The 21,881-nt window shown below is 40.9% G+C and overlaps 1 protein-coding gene across 1 annotated transcript; it reads left to right on the plus strand.

Annotated features, from left to right (window-relative positions):
* Positions 1-18,804: 18,804 nt before the first annotated feature.
* CNR1 (cannabinoid receptor 1) lies at positions 18,805-21,660 on the plus strand. The gene is made up of 2 exons (XM_044449367.1): positions 18,805-20,031; positions 20,125-21,660. Exons 1-2 carry the CDS (start codon positions 19,962-19,964, stop codon positions 21,375-21,377), a joined length of 1,323 nt encoding a protein of 440 aa, XP_044305302.1. The 5' UTR covers positions 18,805-19,961; the 3' UTR covers positions 21,378-21,660.
* The last annotated feature ends 221 nt before the right edge of the window (positions 21,661-21,881 follow it).

Genomic DNA, 21,881 nt, shown 5'->3' on the forward strand with positions numbered 1-21,881 from the left:
AGCTGTAATTGCACCACTCCTGAAAAAACCTAACCTGGAGCCAGCCAAAAATTTTAGACCCATAGCTAATAGCCCCTGCTTGGGCAAGGTGATCGAGCAGGTTGTGGCTTGGAAGTGTTGTGCTCCTCATAAAGGACAAGGTTCACATGGTTAGCGTGCTCCTGGATCCTGTCAGGTTTCTCGAGTGGACTTGGTAGCCAGTGGTGCTTTTTACTGACTTAGGCTGGTTTATCAGCCACATTCCTACTTGAATGAGTGGAATCTTGTTATCTGTACCCTGGTTATCCATGGATTGCTGTAATGCATCCTATGTGGGGCTGCCTTTGAAAATGGTCCAGGCATCACAACTTGTTCAGAATAGGGTGGCACACCTGCTAACGAGGCCTGGCTTTTGCAATTACATTACACCAGTGCTACGCAGTCTACACTGGCTGCCAATTGTAGTCTGGGCCCAGTTCAAAGTACTTACAATAACATATGGCTTGGGGCCAGGATCTCTGAAGGAACCCAATCACTGAGGTCTTCATCTGAGGCCCTTCTCGCAATTCTTCCCCCCAATGAAATTAGCACAGAAACATGCTTCCAATTGCGATCTGCCAGGCATCTTCTCTTATTCAGACACCAGTTGAAAACTTTTCTTTTTTGCTAATATTTTGGTGAGTGAATGGGTTGGCTGTAGAATGGTTTATTATACTGGTTATTATTGTTACTACTGCCCTGCTAAAATCTTAGCTGCCAAACAATTTTACATGATTGTTTTAATTTGATCATTCAGATGGTTTTATTACTAAGTGAAATGTTGATTTTATTGTTTTTATTGCACTGTTTTATTGATTTTTATGCATTGTTCATTTGGAATGGTCTTATTTGTTGTTGTTAGATGCAATGTAAGATTCCCAGAGAGCCTCAAGGGTATGCATACGGCATGCAAGTCAAATAAATAAATAACACCTACATGAAAATGCTGAGTAGAATCACTTGGGGTTTTGCGTTCATTGCCATCACTATGCTGATGATACTCAGCTCTGTTTCTCCTTTTCATCTTCAGTCAGTGAGGCTGTGGATGTGCTAAATTGATGTCTAACTGACAATGACTAGCTCAATCCAGGCAAGACTGAGACAGTGTTGATTGATGGTTCCTCTGACCTGATAGCAGGTGTTCAACCTTTTCTACAGGGGTTTGCAATCATTTTGGGTAGTTCTCCTTGATCCATCTTTGTCACTTGATGTTCAGGTGGCCTTGGCAGCTCAGAGTCCCTTCTACCAGGTTCAGCTGTTGACCCAGCTCTGCCCCTACCAGTGATAGGCTAGTTTCTACACTTTGGTTATGTTTAAGTTAGATTACTGCAATGTGCTCTATGTGGGGCTGCCCCTGGAGACTGAAGTTGAGGCTAGTGCAGAATGCACCAGCCAGATTAATAACTGGGGACCATAAATCCAAACACTTAAGGTCAGTTCTGGCTTGCTTGCATTGGCTGCTTGTGTGCTTACTGACCCAATTCAAGGTGTTGGTTTTAACTTATGAAGCCTTACATGGCTTGAGACCACAATATGTGCTGGAGTAACTCTCCTAACCACAATCTACTCAGACACTGTACTCAGCCTCTGGGGCCTTCCCCTGAGTGCCAACTTTGAGGGAGGCTCAGACAGGGTCAACAAGGGGGCCTTCCTCTGTGGTGGCCTCGCACCTCATATTTTCAGCACCAGTTAAAAGCAGTCCTTTTTGCCAAGGTTTTTGAAGATTTACTTGGCTACCCCAGAGCTCACCCATCACAGGTGTTTTTCTTTTACATGGTCTTTCTTTATGTTTCAGTGGTTTTAATTTTTAATGCATCTTTGATTTATGGTATTTGTATTGGCTTATTTTTATGTACTGTCGTAAACCTCCCAGAGGGCTTTGGGTATGGGTCAGTGTAGAAATGAATTGTGGTGGTGGTTCTCAGCACTGCATATGAGCATCATTTAGCCAAAGGGACGGCTGTTAAAGGGCTCTATTGAGACCTGTGGGGTTCCCTGGAGTAGATTGTGCCCTTGGTTTTTGCAGGATAATGGCTGCAGAAGTCTAGTTTTCAGCTGAATTTAAGCAGAAGGCTGAGAGGAACTAAATAACGTATAGTTCGGAGCTATGCATCCACAGTGCTGATGTTTACCACATTTTACATCTCTTTAGTTGGGGCAGGGTAGAAGTTTCAAGAGGCACATAGTCACAAATTGTGGAATCAAAGAGTCATGGAAAAATCATGCATAAAAGACATGTCAGTAAAGACAGATGGATTAGAGTATCTAATGCTAAAAGGATAATACAAATAGTGTGAGCACAGTGGAACTCAATGGGACAGAGTGATCCCTTACCTATAAAAGTTAAAGGGAGGCATTGCTGTATATAGCAGGGAAGGCAGTCAGATAAATTAGAAATCTCAAAAGTAAGTGTCCATTTAGTCTTCTTTGCTGCTTTCTAATTTAACTAATTACTTGTCCCTATGCTTTTGCACAGAATCATTGTGGTTGAAATTTCTGCTCAAAGAGTTAATAGAATACCAGGGACACATTTTTGCTCCTCTGACACAAACTCTAGTGGTGATTTTAATGTGCAAAAAGAAATAAAGATGCCAGTTTAAGAAGAAAATGCAACAGTATTCCATATAATAGATACCTGGACTTTCAAAGACTTTCAATACATTTTGCCACCAAAGGCTCCTATGAAAAAGAATCAGTTATGAGAAAGAAAGGACAGGTTTCTTTCTCATAACGAATTATGGACAGGTAGCTAGTTAAAAACCAGGAAGCATGGAAGAGGACTAAATGAACATGTGTAAATAGTAGAGCCCTTTAAATGGTGGTCATAAATAACCTGAAGTCAGTGGTGAAGAGGGAGGGAGGCAAGTTTGTGGAGGGCAGCAACCAATGCAAGATACTGGCTTTCCAGGTAGAATAGGACAAGCTCTAAAAGAATCTCTGTAGACTTTTCCTCCCTCTCTTGTGATATTGACATTCAGGGATTTATAATTAAACCATCACACTATTTGGCCAACAGAAGGAAGGTTTTGTTGTTGATTATGTTTATTCAACTGCTGATAGTTATCTCATGGAACTTTTTACCATTGGTTGTGGAGATGCCATTGGTGCAATAGGATGCTTTGTCCCTGCCAGTTCCATTCTGCAAGTAAGACCCACCATTTTTGCAACAGAGACTTAATCTTTTGAGAGCATCTGGAAAGAAGCAGAAAAGCTCAGTTCTGGAACAGGGGTATGTCAATGAGGGTTGCATACAGGAACTCCATGGACCTGTCCTGATTCAGAAATGAGGATTTCCACTTCTTTGGGGACTTCTAAGAAGTGTCATATTTCTTTTGCACAAGCAGTGGATCACATTTGCACAGTGGAACTGGCAGGAAGGGCATCTTGCACAAACAATGGACACTACCCATAGTTTAAATCGGGTAGCCCTCAATATGGTGTTGAACTGCAAATCCTACCAGTCTGGACCAGAATAGCCAGTGGAGAGGGATGATAGATGTCTGAACTTTGAAGATCACAAGGTACCTCCTCCCCTGGTTTTGCTGGCTTTTGAGAAGAAATAATAATTAGCTTAGATCAGAGTAAGTCATTCTTTAGTACCTTTGAAATGGGACATGATAATAATGACTAAGTTAAAACTATTTAACTTGTCTGAAGGTATAACTAAGTATAAATCAAACCCACTGAAGACAGGTCCTTTGGTAGCTAATAGCCTTGATGTAACCTTTAAGTTGAGCAGTAATACAATTTCATTTTTTAAATCATGGGTTCAAGCAAAAGCTGACTGTTATGCCTTAGGTAGGAATTTTCTGTGGTGTTTGGCTGCTTATTGTTGGGGAAAAACAAAATACTGGACATCGATGATTTTGTTCTGATTCACCAAGCCAATTATTTTGTTCTTGGAACATATCCCATTAAAAATTAAGCATTCCAGGAGAGCAGTTATAAATGTAGTAACAGAATAAAAACTACCATAATTTTAAACATTTATGAGATTTATTTGAGAATTGCTTAGAGCAAATGAATTTTGTATGCAGGAAGGGAATAGATAATACCACTCCTTCTCAAACATAGACTGAATAGACATTGCATTGCATTCTATTTTCCATTCCCCTGCTAAATCCCACATTTGGCTTGGACTGTTTCTGGTCACCCCTGTGCCTTAATACACAAAAAGGGGTGGAGAAGGAATAAAAATAGCTTGGTGCTCAGCACACAGTTCTACTCGAGTCATATGATGTATTTTCAAATAGCAGCTTGTTCCTTGATAAACCAGAAACCCAGTTTAGATGTCACATTGCCCTGATCTCCAAGCCAGTGACATGAGCGCTCCTTCTCCCTATCTTAGTTTATGGAGATAGACCATAGTTTACCAAAATCTCTGAAGCAGTCAGAACTAATATTAGCATTACACGTTCAATCTTCAGGTTAAAATTATGACTTGGGGGAAATTCTTGATTAGGACTAACTATCATTTGCCCATTTGCAAACAATCATTTGGACACATGCATCATTGCAAACTATGCTTATCAGCAAAGGAGGAACCGGTCCCTGAGAGAGGCGGGGCAATCATGCAGCATGTTCCAGATCCCCAAGTCATAGTCTGATGATTGGACCACATCTCCACTAGGCCAGAATAACTATATTTTGCAGGTGGAAATGGTACTAATTGTTTTTCAGAAATCTACATCAACCATTTCAAGTTTGACTGATGAGGAATTTAAGGGCCAATTTTGACCTTAAATTTTAACCTTTATACATACCCAGATCATGTGTAAGCACCCCCCTCCCAGTCAGTATCACTGAAGCAGTTGTGCAGCTCTTTGTTGATGGCAGTTGGTTTGTTGAAGGCGTTTCGGGAAACCCTCTTTTCCTACATTAGTTGCTCTGAATGTCTCTAACTTGTTTGGATCCCTCACTGTATCACTCTCACAGTATCTCCCCTGTGTAAGAGAAATTCTCCTCCAATGTCATTTTTTGGGAACCCGCATCTACCCTGCTATCCACTCCCAGCCAGACCAATTCCTTTGCCTACCTGCACAGCAGGTGCATTGCAAGGTCAGCATGGCAACTCCCATCCCGGCACACAAGGAACTTTCTGGTCTTCACCAAGACAGAGGTGATGCTCTCTTCCTAATTCTACAGGAACCTGAAGTGCAAATGTAGGGACACCCCATGCAGATGGGGACTTGGTTGGTTGGTTGGTTGGTCCTTCCTTCCTTCCTTCCTTCCTTCCTTCCTTCCTTCCTTCCTTCCTTCCTTCCTTTTTGTGAGGAATAAGAGAAAAACTGTTAGTTAACACTCTTGCTGATTTTCACCCCAACCCCAATCTTTCCATTCCTTTACCTTCACATTTTAAGTTTATATATATATATATATATATTGTTTTTCTTATTCTTTAGAGGCTGAACATCCTTAGACTGTACCAATGAAGTGCAGCAAAGTTTCACTGTACCAGACAAGTGGGACCCCATCTTGAGACCTGTTGTGGATATAGATGGGGTAAAGCTGTCTTAAACAAACAAACAAAGTCTATTCAGCCTTTAAAAAACTTATGTGGGCATCAGCTCTCCCACTCCCACAGTAATTACCATTTTGTTAAATTTGAGTTAGATTCAGATACGAATAAGAGAAAGAAATGCTGATGCTGGGGCTGTTACACACATTTTCACTCAAAAGCTGGAAGGTTTGTTGAGTGTAGGCAGTGCAAACATGTATGTTGAGAGAGACACTGTGCAAGAGATTGCACGCTGCCTTACTATAATGGAAAGTCACTACTGAATCAAGTACAGGGATCTTCTGCTATCTTCTGAGTCCTTCTGTTTGCAGAAGAGGACTTCCACTCATGGAAAAATTCTTCAGTTCAATCCCCTTTATTTCTGGGAAGGCTATGTATGATTCCTTTCCTCCAGTTTTGGTGGGGGTGGGTTTTGAAGTAGCAGGCAGATTTCAGGCTTTCACTCTTTTTGCTGTCATGCAGTTTGGAGACTGAATATAGTGTTACTGGAACTGGTTCTGCCAACCCATCATAGCAGAAAGCAAAAAAAAAATTAACACTCCCCCATGCTCCAGACCTTTAGTATGCAAGTCCAGTCCTTCATCAGTCTTTCAATTATCTTTACTGTATACTGTAGTTTCAAGGTGCTTGTGCCTAATTTATATAAATGCCTTATAAAATATATTTTACATTCACTTGAATGATTGTTTTGCTTCAGCTTTAATAAAAGATCACTGTTTTTTTTAGTAGGTGCATCCACACATTGCCAGGGATTTGCAATTACAGTATTTCCAACATCAAACAGATACAAAAATAATATTGGCTGCATCTCCCAAAGACTAAATTCTGTTACCAATGAACTCCCTTTCAAAGAAATTTTTCTTCTCAAGCACAATAACTGTGTCGATTTAACTACAGAAATAGGGTACAGTGAGGGAACCATTGGAATGCAAGTTGTGATTTGCTTAACACGGTGCTGGCAAAATATGCATACTGAGCAATATTGTGTAAGCTCACTATGGAAACTTTAGAAAAAACAACAGTAAGTCTGGATATTTAATTTTTATATTAAACAAAGATTTGAATGCAACATGCTTTTGTCCTTTGAAGATGGGAAAGTAGATACTTAACCTGAGTTGACTGGCTGGTTGTAGCCATTGTAACTCTATCAGGGCATTTATGAAAACCTTCACAAACTTGATTAGTAATCTCTGCTGTTGCTGTACAAATGAGTCTAATTGTAGTATTAAATAAAGTCATAAATAATTTTATACATAAGTAAATTATGTATACACACACACACACGCACGCAAAGTTAATGTTTCATTTAAAACATCTTGTACAACACTCCATTTGTATTGCAAACAAAGAAGATAGTAATAGTTATTTTTTTAGCATTTCTGTACTATGTTAAAAATTGAGATATTTCATTTCAGGACTGGTTCTGTCAGGAAATTTATTTTAATTGCCTTCATATGCTTTATACAATAGCTAGGAACATCTGTAAATGAATGCTACATTAATTATAGAATTATTCTAACACATTTTAATCTGCTGCTTAGGACATTTACTTACAGTACAATGCCATACATGATGACCAAGAAGTAAGCCCTATTGTATTCAGTGGGACTTATTTACAGGTAGGTATACATAGAATTATAGCTTTAGTTTTAGAAAGTTTTATTTCATTTGCATTATCAGGATTCTGTATTTGGCTGGTATAATAGTTGGGAATCTTTCAGCTTTTCAGGAAACTCTCAGAATGATCAGTCTTTAACTCAGCTAAATATGATATATGATACCATAATACAAATATTGTAAACAACATAATTTACTTGTAAAAAACTGAATAAGTTCCATCCATCTAAACTCAGTCAATCCATAAATCTCCTAACTATAACTACGTATTTTTGAAAAGTGCAAAATTCAAATATACTTGAGAAGTTCTGTATCTGATACAAAATTAATCTTAAAATACTAACAACCAGAATTTGCTGACCCAATGGTGAATTAAAAGGTAGGTTTTTCTTGTTCCACAATGCAAGCATTTACTGTTCTTTCTTGTGGTTTCTGTGCATCACACATGCACAGAATGTGTGTGCCTGAATGAAGCCTGTTGTTGGAAGGATCCTACAGCTAAGAGTTTAATTTGGGTGGGAGCTCATCCCCTTCCTTTTCCAGGTGTACATAGGAAGGGCTTTCGCCCATAACCCCAGTTCCTTGTCAGTTGCCATTGTGCCTAAATCAGTAAGCACATCTCTCTTTCCAAACTTGAGTACCTCAGCATTTATCTATATTTCTCCAGTTTCTTCTTTTCCTTCGCTGCTTAGCCACTTACCCCCTTTCAGCATTCTCCATGAAACTAATTTTCACAGTTCGAGTGTGATGATGATGATGATAATGCTTCCCCACTTTCCCCCAAAAGTCTTCTATCAGTCCCCTGCATCTTGTTCCGTCTTTGGCTTTCCCCATCTACCTGAGTGGCTTTAAAGACACCTTTCAGTAATTGTGTCCATCATGGGAGTAGAATCTTCCCTATAGACAGACACTCCCTTTGTCTCTTTTGCTTGGGCAGGGACATATTGACAATGCCTTCCTATACTGCCAGGCCTTCACAAATCAGGCTTGGAGAAATAGGGCAGACCAATTTAGGGCCAAACTCTGGAGTAGGTCCTTAAAGCCTGCTGATGTCGCCAAACTAATGAGGCATGAGCAGCCATCCACCTCAGGCTCAGTGACAGCTTTGCTGTTGTTAGTTGCGAAGTCGCATCCAACCCATCGTGACCCTATGGACAACATTCCTCCAGGTCTTCCTATCCTCCACCATCCCCCAGAGTCTACTTAAGCTCACACCAACTGCTTCAGTGACTTCGTCTAGCCACCTCATTCTCTGCTGTCCCCTTCTTCTTTTGTCGTCAGTTGTTCCCAGCATTAGGCTCTTCTCCAGTGAGTCCTTCCTTCTCATTAGGTGGCAAAAGTATTTGAGTTTCATCTTCAGGATCTGGCCTACTAAAGAGCAATCAGGGTTGATCTTCTCTAGGACTGACCGGTTTGATCTCCTTGCAGTCCAAGGGACTCGCAGGAGCCTTCTCCAGCACTGCAATTCAAAGGCCTCAATTCTTCGGCGCTCAGCCTTCCTTATAGTCCAGCTTTCACAGGTCCTTATAGGCTCCAGTGAAGGCTTAGACAAAGCCTGCCCCTCCAATGCCTGACTGCTAGCCGGAGAATCACATGGCTAGAAAGAAAGCCAAGTATGCAAAAAATATGGCTGCCACCACCAAAGAAAAGCACAGGCACCATTCCAGCTCCTGCCAATCCTCAGCTCCGAGAGACCTGCCAGACACAATCCTGGAGGAGCCAGAGCTGATAGTACTGACACAGTACCTGTCTTGGCAACATCAATATCTGAGCAGTAAATAAGAGATACTCCCTTCCTGCAATGTCTCCAGCCCAACCTCCATCTGAAGCATCAGCAGTAGTGTGTCAGTCCACACACCCCTTCCCAACACCTACATTGCAACTGCTAGGGTTTCAAGGATGACCTGCAGGAGTGAGATTGAGACTGCAGCTAGTCACTGGCATCACATAGGTCATGGAGGAACTTCCAAAAATCTCGCAGAGATTACCACAACTCTCTGTACTGAGAGGACATGCAGTACAGAGTTACAGAGAATCAAGACAAGGACCCTCTCTTCTCCTCTCCACTGCAACGCTCCTCCCTCTGATGCCCCTATGAATACTCAATACCTACTAGATTTTCCTGATCATGCCCACCAGTACTGAGAACCTCAAGACAAAAAGCATCCTCACCACCACTGGATCCTGAGGTTTATATATTGGATTCAGAATCCTCAGTATTGTTGATACCAAGGATTCAATCTGCCTCCTCACCCAATGCCACCATCACTTCATAAGACCAGAGTCACCATCAGAGGAGGTGGGCAAGTTTTTGGAGCAGGTCTTCAGGTTGGGGAACTCCCTCACAGTCTTGAGACACAGAAACTGCTGGACAGTGTTATGGACCCAGTCTTTGACACCATTCACAGAGGACTTGGCGTCGCTGGCAGTACCCTTCCTCTCCAAACTGATCCGAACAATCCTGTATTCATAATGGCCCCCTCAGAAACATTTCAGGAAGACTCAAAAGCACGTACTAGGGGCTGGAGAGCAATTTTTCATTCCTTCTCCAGAATTTAAGACCCAGCTCAATTGTCATAGAGTTGGTGCAAAGCAGGTTGCAATGCAAGCACTCAGCACTGGTCAACTGGGAGGGCTGCCACCTGGAAGGGATGATGAGGTAAGTATATTCAGCATCAGCGGTGCCGTGAGCCGAGATTCCTTCTATGAGCAGACAAAAGCCAAAGACTTTTTCTTGCAAAATATTTTTCATTGCTCCCAAGAACAAATCACCCAGAAGGGGTATCTGGGAATGCACAGAGTGGTTTGTGAACATGCCATGTGGGAGGGGCTCTCTGGAGGTGAGCATGCTCATTCAGTTGGGCCTCCTGTCTCTGGAGACGTCTTGCCATGGGGTCAGTGATAAGAACCTGACCTGCCTCTGAGAATTCCTTATCCTCCAAGGCACCTTCCACTGGCTGTATATCTTGGCTGTTCCCAGGAGCTGCCTGGCTCAGCAAAGCACCTGGCCTTGAGATAATCATCTTTTCCTTCTCCTGCATCTGAGAATCTTGACCTGGCTCATCCTCCACAATTTCACCATGATCTATTTGACTCTCTGATTCTGGAATATAATCTGGATGCAGCCAGCAGTCCCTGAAAACGATTGTCCTGAGTCGCCGTCCTTTTATGCTCAATAGTCAGCCTCCAAGTTTCCAACTACCAGAGGATGCATTAATTGCAAAGTCTCACTGAGCATCTATTTTGGCTTCTAGTGTGCATCTCCAGGTACTACTCATAAAGGACATTTGATAGAAGTCGCACCTTGCTGTTGTATGGTCAAATTGTTTAAAAAAATAAGTTTGCTTTAATGTTGCAAGTAGAATGTTTTATGATATTCGTTGTAAGCCACTATGTTCTTAAATAAATGCATAAATAATGAGACCATTACATTTGCACTGATACCTCTAGATTTCAGTCTATGTTACATAATCATCAAAGGTCAATTTTATTGACTTTTGAGCATATAAACCTATATGATTTCATTCTGGGCTCATTCCATCTTTTGTTCTTTAATGGATTTTCCATCATAAGGAAGGAGTGGACAAAGGGATGGGAAAACATAGAGTAGCTGTCTGGATCCCCTGAAAAATTCCATTAATGAGATTGGGCAATGGTTCCATAATACCCTTGTCTGGTAGCACCTGTGCTCATAGAGAACATTTGGGCACATAAAGTGTTCACTATGCTTACACATGAGTAAGGCATAGACTACACTCACTTTGAGGTGACCTATGGAAGATTGCCGTCTATTGACAAGAACGGCAACTGAATCTGGTTCATCAAACATTTTGAGCTGAGATTGGACAGAAAACAAGCATTCTTATTAAGGCGGAATACTCAAGAGAATGCATTGTGCTGTACTTTTATTTTCAAACACACAAATAACCTTTATGTTAGTTTTGCAGTTTTGACACTGACATGAGATGCTTATATGTTTGCTCTCCTTGCTCATTCATTGAATAAAATTAAGTCTTTTAGCCTGCAATTCTAAACTCATTCTCCAGAGAGTAAATCCTACTGACAGAAGTAAGACTTGCTTTAGAGTAGACAGACACTGGGTTGGATACAAAGAAGTATTTCTATCTGTAGGAAGCTTCCAAATCTTATAGAAACAAGACTGCAAAATTTGATTTCCTGCAGTCCCCAGGCCCTGTCCCAGAAAATTTCCCTTCGAGGGTTAGGGTTCTGGGCATAATCTAGGCCTTCCGGATAAGTGGGGAAGGTCACACTGCAGGCTAGACCAAGAAGGGAAAATTGCCGAAGATGCAATTTCTGCTGCATTTCTGCTGGTGGGACCATTTTGTGGAGAACTCTGTTCAGTCAATGTACTCATGGGCAGAAAACAACCTGAATCCAAGCCACAGAATTGCTGCATTAGCCATAGCATTTTTCATTGTAAATAAAACATTTCATAATTGTCATATAGTTCATTGTTTTTGTTGGTTGACACAAACATTTATATGTTGTTTTCCCCTTCTAGAAAGGATTCACTCAAAGCAGCTTATTGTTGCAGATAGGAAAGCAACAATATTCTGTCAGTAAAACACAATTACCTAAAAGCAGAATCAAGACAAAGATACGAAACACCAGAACTTACAAGAAATCAACAACAGAATCAAGGAGTCATTTAAGGGAAATGTCGTGAGCTAGGCATTCCCTCCCAAGCAAGACAGTCTCTCCAGCACTTCTTGTGAACTTGTTTATTCTACATACAAGACTCTAAGCATTCACAAGCCTCTGAGAATACATAAAGAGATGCTGAACGCTGCTGTCCCCCTTTACCCAAAGCTTTGCTTATGAATCCTTCGGGGCCTGTCTCTGGAAACCAGGCGCACCTGCGTTCTGCACTCTGAGCCCCTAATTGGGCCAGCCTGCAGCTGTGATGATGGGCTCTTGGGTCCACGTCTTCAGGAAGCTGGTGCTCTTCATCCAAAAGACTACCCAATTCCAAATCTCTTTCCTCCTGTCCATCTGCTTCATTCCCACAGGCGGAAGGGATACTGGGCCCCATGGGTATCCTGGGGCTACTTTCATCCAGAGTAGGCTTGGACTGGTATTGTGGGAGGGAGTCTGCAGGTGCAGTCCTGTCTGTTACAACAACACTTCTGTTACCAGAGTTGGAGCTCTTAAGTTTTGTCTGGTTCAGTCAACTCCACATCATCCTCAGAGTCTGAGCTATTAGTCCCACCAAAACAGGCTGCTTCTTGTGTGCTCCTGGGAATGTCACCAGAGTGTGCACGCATGATAAGAGATGTCCTCAGAAGCTAGCATCACATGGATAGAAAGTCAGATAACCTGTTGGGTCCATCACAGGGAAAGCTTTATGCATTGCTGCCAAGGCAAAGTCACAAGAAAGTGGGGTACAACCACCACTCCTAGAGAACTGGCAGATTTGAGTGCAAGGAGGTAGTCCTTTAGCCTGGCAGAAAACTGTTTAGGGTTTCAAAGGCACTGAGCTGACTGCCCCAGTCAAAATTTTACCAGTAGCATTCTGCACCAGTTGAACTTCTTGAGCTGCATCCAAGTACAGCCCCGTGTGGAATGTGTTCAGCTAGCACAAAGCAGTGCAAGTAAGACTATAGCCAGATCTGACTATACCTTGTAAAGTCCAGAAATTTAGTGGTAAATCTTCTTAGCCCACCATAAATTGCCATCTCTTGTCATATAATGCTAGCAATTTGCTGCTGATCATTTTAGCCATACCCGTGTCAGACCCCTGTAATAACCTACATTTTATAGCTGTGAAATTCCATATATATTTATAAATTTATACTTTGCTTAATACAATTTGCTGAAAATAGCTTACAGTTGAAACATAAAAACATCAATAAAACCACACAATAAAAACTAGGAAGTAAATATTACAATGGCATTTACAGCATTAATAAAACACTCGTTTAAAACAGCAGAACTACAGCACAATGCAATAAAAAATGCTTGTTAGAACAAGCAAGCCTTACTTCTTCCCCCTGAAAAGCAGGCAAAGAGACACAAGTACCTCATCTGGGAGCTAATTTAAAAGCAACAATAAAATGGAATTTCGGTGCATGTTCCTATAACAAGGCACAGGAAAAATGTGATTGAGTCTCCTAGCATCTTCATTTTTATTTAAAATAATTAATGGAGTGGATTTAAAATTTGATGAGGGCAGAGGCTTGGGGTGAGCAGGAAAAGGGGTGTGAGCCCTTCTTTTACTTAATTTTAGAAACCTAAATTTTCCCCTGAAGTGTATCTTTTTCATTGCAAGGCTAATAGCAACTGGGGGGCCGGGGGCAGGTAGCCTAGTTGGGGATGTGGATTTGGGGGCAGAGTTAACCCTTTCTCCTACTAGTGCCACTGATCTCATTAAATCTGGAGTCTCCCATGCATGCTTTTAGATAAAAAGAAAAATAAGTCAGGGATCCAATCTTGGTGGGTATGTCTTCTTTCGATTTATCTTTCCTAAGCAGTTCTGGGAATCTTTTCACCTGAGAAGTAGGACAAAGCTGCTTCAATGAATGAATAAACAACCAGTCTTTCCCCCAGACCTTAAAGAAAGGGGTAATTAATATGGAGATTAGTGTTCCCTGAGGGTCAGAATACATGTGTGCATGTTTTTAAAATGCAAGCACTCTGTTCTGCTGTAAAGTTGATGTGGGGTTGTGGTGCTCATTTTAATGTCTCATTGAGGGTACACTGGAAAGATGCAAATATTTCCTTCTTCCACATTACCTCACAATGCTCAGGTGCCTTTGAATGTTCCCAGCCTAGCAACTTCCAATATTGGAGATGCAGTGGAGGCAAAATCTCTAAAAGCACTTTTTCTCCCTTTACCTCCATGCTTGTTTTGACACTAAAATTAGACATCCAGTATGACAAATGCTTATTAACATCTATTTTGGGTACTATGGGTACCAAATACGCAGGCTACCACTGTCCCTTAGAGCTAGAGCTAGAATGCAGAAGCCTATAGTAAGCATATAGTAAGCATATAGTAAGTAAGGGTTCTTGTGGACAGAAGAGATTTAGTGGCCGTTGCTTACACTTGACAAATGTTCTTTGACAAATTCATTCACCAGTGACTCCTGAACAAACTTAGCAGTCACGGAATAAGAGGAGAGGTCCGTTATGGATCTGTACTTTGTTAAAGAAGAGAAAGCAGAGAGTGGCAACAAATGGTTAATTCTCAGGTTGTAAATAGTGGAGTCCTATAGGGATATGTGCTGGGACCAAACCTTTTCAATTTAGTCACGAATGATCTAAAATGAGGAGTGAATAGTGAAGTGGCAAGTTTGCTGATGGCATCCTTGGTCTAAGTCAGTGTGGTTCTTCTTCAATTTTTATAAGGTGTAGTTGTCTACAGTCTTTAGGTAGCCTGTAGTGTGTATAGGTACAGAAGGATTCTTTTGCAAGAGGACTGGAACCCTGTTTTACTGAGCACAGCTCCAAAACAGACATTAAGACCCAGTTTGCACATGACTGCTTGTTTAAATCATGGTATATGAGAGATGGAATGTCCATAGTCACCACCAATGCATGGTTTGTTGTGTCATCCAAACCCATGTGGCATGGCTTCTTGGATGGCAAAACAACCCTCTAATAATGCATAGGGTGTTGTAGGGTAAAACTTATTAAATATGCATATTTAAGCCTCAGTGACATGTTCTGATTATCTGAACTGTTTTAAATCTTCTAGTTCTAACTTTTTTTTCTTTCTAGTTCTAGAGTAGACTTCAAGGCTTCCAATTGCAATCTTAGAAACACCATATCTTCCCCCACCACATGCTAGTTCTGAATTAGGTAGCCTCCCTTTACATTTCCGTTTTGGAGTAAAAATGGGGGAAAGGACATCGATGCTAGATACGGGGTTAACTACTGTTTGTTTGGGCCCTCTTCGTCTTGTTCTGTACATGCTGGAAGTATGACTATTGTCATATACAGGATAAGACTAGACTGCTTTCTAGATAGACCTTTCAAGGATACCAGCCAGCTGAATTGGACTTGTAACCCCTAAATCTGCAGCTGTCATACTACAGGCTTTCAGAGCTCAAAGACAGTACCTTAAATTTGACTTCAGGTGAACAAAAAGGCATATCAACTTCCATATTATTGGTGTAATATGGTTTCTGCTTTTCACATGAGTGAGAGAACATATGCATTAGCTGCAGCTTATGGAATGGGATATTCAGAGGCCCAACAACAATACACTGATATAAGATCAGTGTTCCTTCATTGATTTGTATAAACTAGAGATTCCAGATCTCATTTTAATTATTAAATATATAAAAAGATATTAATATTTCAGAAATTGAGCTTCTGTATAGCCTGAAGTGCCTGATCCTGCCTAATCTTGGCTGCTAAGCAGAGTCAGGCCTGGTTAGAATCTGGATGGGAGACTTGAGTCCTGCGCTGACCAAGGGGTTGGACCTGATGGCCTTCTAGACCCCCTCCAACTGTATGATTCTAAGGGGATTTGTTGAACAGCTCCATTTATTGTTCAAAGAATCTTGGTAATTGTTCAGACTATGAAATCTGTCTTAGCTGCCTTCAACCTATTGGTTGAAATTCTTAACAAGTATTTGTGGATGTTTGGAATAATACGAAGCAGGGAGTTAGGAGTGAATCACTTCACTCATCTGGTACCTATGTATATAGTAAAGAACATAGATGATAAAATTGACCCCTGTGGAACTGTGAACAATAGTATGTACCAGGTCTGCCCTCTGGATTTTATCTGAAAGAATGGAATAGAACCAATCAAGAGTAAGTCCCTTGATGTCTGTAGAATTTCCAAAAGGTGCAATTGAAGCTTAGGATCCATAGTATCAAAAGCTATTCAGAAAACATAACTGAGAGCCATGGGCAATGGCTGTGAATGCATATGTCATAATAAATGTATTAGTCATTTAGATGCCAAAAGACCCTTTGTCATTTTTGCTAGAACAGATGTAACACTGTTAATCCCCCTGGAATTTATTCAGGGATGTAGGTAAACTGGAGTTAATTCCCCACAGCGAATTGCTTATTCCTGAGCTTATTCTATGCTAGTCATTATGGTGGCAAAGAAACACACAATACTGTAGTGGAATTGTTTTATGTAGTTTGAGGCTTTCTCCAACTTTGCCAACACAAAATGATGTAAAGGAACTCTCAGTGACCAACTGTGATTGATTAACCACTTCAAGAATAATATTTCTCACGATGCAATGGTTTTATAGTTTACATACCATTTTGGATGTGCTCTTTGCAATGTGCTTTTCCCTCCCTTGTGGCTTGAGGATATGTATAAGATATTTAGGGAGTGCTTGCTGAACTCTTGTTCTTGCTGGTTCATAACATCCAGTAAAAGTGGGATGACCAGCTGAGGCCCAGAATCCCTTCTTGCAAGAGGAGATGGTTCCAAACTTGCTGAAGTAGATAGTTGCTGCTAGACTGTGGGTATTGCAACAGCTATTATCTGCAGAGCGAGGAGATTGGGGAAGTGATTTCAGTGCATTCCTGGATACTATGGGATAAAACAGGTGATCTAGAACCTTTTCAGTCTGGCTTTTAGGCATCTTCATTCAACATCAAAACATCCTTGATGTCTGACCTATGCTGTAATAAGGAGGATTTAGTGTTAATTCTTCTGGACCTTTCAGTGGCTTTTGATACCATCAAGCAAGCTATTGTTCTAGAAAGACTGACCAGATTGGAAATTGGTTTCACAGGTGTGTAATGGTTCAGCTCCTGTCTGTCAGGGGGATTCTAGAAGGTGGTGCTGGCAAGCTCCTACTCAGTCATTGACATTCATGTTACAGTATTCTGCAGGATTTTGTCCCATCTCCCTTGCTATCTCGTACTATGTGAAACTTTTTGAATAAGGCTATCCAGAGGGAATGGTGAACTTTCTTTTGGCAGCTGCCAGCTGATCGATGCCATTTTCCCATAATAATGCTTCATCATTTAGACAAAAGGGCATGGTTCAGTGGCAAAGCACATAAGTTGCATTTGGAGGGAACCAAGCTCAGTCACTGGCATCTCTGAATAGGACTGGAAAAATCTTTTCCTGACATCTTGAAAAGACACTGCTAGTATGTGTTGCCATTGCTCTGACTAGCTTCTTTTATTGAGGCATTCTGATTTGCCTGCTCACCTCCCCATCTCCACCCCATCAGGCTCGAGGTTCTCATGTAGGAATGCCTGGCCTAACATTCTTGAGCTGAGCTGAACTGAGCTGAGCTTCACATGATAGTCATCTTTGTGTTTCCAAGATGAACCTCAGTTGTATGACAAAAGAATTAGAATAAAATGCTTGTGGTATTTTTAGAGCAGAAAATTAGTAGCATCAGAATTAGTTATTTCTGTGCTTTAATGATGCTAAATGCAACATGAGGGTTGAATGGAAAAGGGGAATTGATGCTAGATTTGTATGGCCAGGATCCAAGGGGATCACGCATGTTCCCAAGTGTAGGGTACTTCTGCTGTTGCTTCCTTTGTGGCAGCATCCCCGCACACTTCCTGGAATGCCATTCTACAGAGATCCTTTGATTTCTAGAAGAGTCTTTTGAGGAACTCAGGGGCTGCCAGTGAAAGGAGAAACCCTTTTTTAAAGCACCTGCATGCCCCATACTTCATTTGCAGCCCTTTGGATCCAACTCCAGGCCAGTGAGACGCTTGTCAGCCAAAACACTACTCTTCTCAGCTCAGAATAATAGTGTTTTGATTGGTAAACCTCTCAGATATATGGACAATGTAAACCTGGGAATGTTTCTTATCAACTGTAAATGAAGTCTGGAGTTTTTAATTCACAAGTCTATATAAAAAAATGAATCACTCACATTGCTGCTGTAAGGTAAGAAGACATGGAGCTTCAATGAACAACAAAATCGGAATAGTGGTTAACAGTTAAGGATTATTGGGGTAGATTTAGGAATCATTTTGAAATACCACATTATACATGTAATGGGGGTTCAGCCCATTCATGGGATTTGTTTACATAATCAAGAAATAATATAGATTAAAGTCAAGGAAAGAAAAAGCCATAATTGTTCTGGATCTTTCATCATTTTTGCTTTCATTCCATGATTACTGAGTCTGTACAAGTATTGCCTTCAGTACCTTCAATAAGCAGAGTTTGTTGAGTTTGTTGTTCATAGAAAAACCACAGACACACTGGTGGTAATCAACTGTGCATGTGGAAGTCCCCATATGCAGACCTTCATACTTCAAGGCAGTGTTGGCAGCAGGGGGGCAGGGGAAACCAAACCCTGTTTGAAACTCTGAGCAGCGGTTGCCAGTCAAGGTTGATAAAACTGGGCTGGATAAAACTGGGCTAACTTAATATAATGCAGCTTCTACATTTCTGGGTTGTTTGGAATGGACAACATGTAGGCCATGGACTTCATGGAACCCCTGCAGCACTCATTAAACAACAACCAGAACAAGAACAACATGGCACTCTGCATCTTCTGCAGAGTACTGATAGTTTTGGATTTAGCTTGCTAACGAGTTAGATTTAATCTTTTTAGTACTACCATATAGATTGCTCCGGAATTGCTTTTCAATTTATTTATTCCCCCGTTTTCAGGGGAGTTGGGAACACAAGGTCGAAAATGGCGTTGTCAGATCTCTCACATTTGCTCACCCCTGAGATAAATAAACCTGAGATAATTTAACATAGAACTGGGTTTGATCTGTAATTTTGTATTCATATAGGAACTTTAAAAAGTGATAGTTTGAGCATATATGTGAAGATGTTATAAGGGGTTGGGCTAATGCTTATTATTTGGAGGCAAACCATGATTAGCATGTTAGAGTCCTGTCTGATCCTGCTCACTGGTTCATCTTGAGCAAGCATGAGATGAAAATGGAGGTAGCAATTTTTCAATAGATTTGCACACTGGGAATCACTTCATTAAGTCATTATGTGAACAGCATCTAGCATCAGTGCAGGTTGAAAAAGGGGCTAATAGCCCAGTGTTAATAATGTTCATATCCCTGATCCTGTAAACATGCTAAGCATAACAGCCAAGTTGATAATGTAATGAAACTTTATTGCTTAATGTTCTTGATTTTTTTGATCATTTTAACTAAGTGATAAGAGCATGAATCATAAACCTTGCTCAATCACGTAGCATCGGGTAACAATAATTGTGCCAAGGTGCAGTTCAGAAGTGCATGCTCATTAGTAATGAATCCTGTGAGTTATATGGTAAGGTGACATTTCAGTAGATCTCTCTGCATACAGCTTCTTAAGCTTTTCTGAAAAAGAGCTCGCCATCTGACTCTGGTGGGGATGGAGAGTTGATATAAGTGTCCTTCGTGATGCGGCCGTTGTCAGCAGCTCTACACTGTCAGCCGTCTTCTTGACAGAGGTTTCTGATTGAAAGTCTGCCCTTTTTTCAGCTATAATCTTACGTATGTTTAGACAGGAAAAAGCCCTACACCTCAGCTGAGACCCTTAATCCTCTGCAACAACCATTGGTATGAAATTAAGATGCAGGAGATACTGGCTCATGGAATGGAATCAGAAAAAGAAAATGTTTAGAAAATGTATGTAGCAGAACTAGTTAGAATTTAATTAAGATTAATATATTTTTCATACTTTGCTGCTTATATTTAAAACATTTAATTGTGTGCCCACGGATTATATTCCTACATTAATAGAAGGATATTATTCTTCATAGCATTTTGACTTCTCCCCACCTAAACTTTACATGCATTTAATTAAGTTGGTTTTCTCCTCTCTCTGCCAGGATTGCTTCACTTCCTTCTTTCCAAGCCTGCATAACTGACATTTGGGGTTATGAAGTCAGTCCTAGATGGCCTCGCAGATACAACCTTCAGAACAATTACCACAGATCTTCTTTACATGGGTTCTAACGATATCCAATACGAAGATTTTAAAAGCGACATGGCCTCCAAGTTAGGATATTACCCACAGAAATTTCCTCTGTCTTCTTTCCGAGGTGATTTCAGATCAAAAATGACTGCAGGAGAAGATGCTGGTTTGGGTGTGCACCCATCAGATCAGATCAATATTACTGATTTTTACAACAAGACCTTATTCAAAGATAATGAGGAAAATATACAATGTGGAGATAACTTCATGGATATGGAGTGCTTTATGATTCTGAACCCTAGTCAGCAGTTGGCCATCGCAGTGCTGTCTCTTACCTTGGGCACTTTTACTGTTCTGGAAAACCTTCTGGTCTTGGTTGTCATCTTGCAGTCCCGAAGTCTTCGCTGCAGGCCTTCCTACCATTTCATCAGCAGCTTGGCAGTGGCTGATCTTCTCGGCAGTGTAATCTTTGTCTACAGTTTCGTTGACTTCCATGTTTTCCATAGGAAAGACAGTCCCAATGTGTTCCTTTTCAAATTGGGTGGAGTTACAGCCTCATTCACTGCCTCAGTTGGCAGCCTTTTCCTCACTGCGATAGACAGGTACATCTCTATTCACCGGCCCTTATCGTACAAAAGGATTGTTACCAGATCAAAGGCAGTAGTAGCATTCTGTATGATGTGGACCATCGCCATTGTAATTGCTGTCCTCCCTCTCCTCGGTTGGAACTGCAAAAAACTCAATTCTGTTTGTTCAGATATATTTCCTCTAATTGATGAGAACTATCTGTTGTTCTGGATTGGGGTCACCACTGTACTCTTGCTTTTTATTGTGTATGCCTATATGTACATACTCTGGAAGGCTCATAGCCATGCTGTTAGAATGCTCCAGCGTGGCACTCAGAAAAGCATCATAATTCACACTTCAGAGGATGGTAAGGTGCAGCAGATCACTAGGCCTGAGCAAACCCGCATGGACATCAGGTTAGCCAAAACCTTAGTCCTCATTCTTGTGGTTTTGATCATCTGCTGGGGTCCTCTACTTGCAATTATGGTCTATGATGTCTTTGGGAAGATGAACAAACTTGTCAAGACTATCTTTGCCTTCTGCAGCATGCTGTGTCTGCTGAATTCCACAGTGAATCCCATTATCTACGCTCTTAGGAGCAAGGACCTGAGACATGCTTTCAGGAGCATGTTCCCACCTTGTGAAGGGACCGCACAGCCTCTGGATAACAGCTTGGAATCTGACTGCCAGCACAGACATACCAACAACCCAGGTAATGTCCACAAGGCTGCTGAAAGGTGTATTAAAAACACAGTTAAGATTGCCAAAGTGACCATGTCTGTCTCCTCAGACACAACTGCAGAAGCATTGTAAAAGATCTCTTGGTATCATGAGAAAGCAAGAGAAAGCAAGAGAAACTCATGACTTCGAAAGTGTATGTTTCCTCATATGTACCAATTTTAAGTTTATTTTTTAAGTGACTGGATTTTTGTTTAAAGTCTTCAGCAGTAGCCCCTCCTCCAAGTTCTAATAACAAGGACTCAAGCTATGTATCAAGAGAACAGGTTTTCCAATGGCAAAGTGCAAATTGAATAATAATAACCAAACCCTGTTATCATATACAAAAACATCACATTAACCAGTAAGAATAATCTGCATACTGGGGGAACTAATAAAACTAAGATTCATACAACTGTTACTAAATTGGAAATTCATTTTGTAATTGTAGTTTCATTTCTAGTGTGAAATATGTCAATTTGTCTGTAAGTAGATCTTCACACCCCACCCCACCAGAAGCGGCAGTACTGGATTGTAGGAGCTTTGTATCATGTCTTGTGAGATGTATGATGTTTTACTCTGTTACTGATATTTGTCTAA

This window comes from Varanus komodoensis, unplaced genomic scaffold (assembly GCF_004798865.1).
Source record: "Varanus komodoensis strain SLA01 unplaced genomic scaffold, ASM479886v1 scaffold1, whole genome shotgun sequence".
In the NCBI taxonomy this organism is placed as follows: domain Eukaryota; kingdom Metazoa; phylum Chordata; class Lepidosauria; order Squamata; family Varanidae; genus Varanus; species Varanus komodoensis.

Bases quoted from the DNA above. Each gene is read 5' to 3' on its own strand.
- CNR1 (XM_044449367.1), top strand. From the start codon at position 19,962: ATGAAGTCAGTCCTAGATGGCCTCGCAGATACAACCTTCAGAACAATT. The intron at 20,032-20,124 runs GTTCTAACGATA...CTTCTTTCCGAG, and splicing joins CACAGATCTTCTTTACATGG to GTGATTTCAGATCAAAAATG.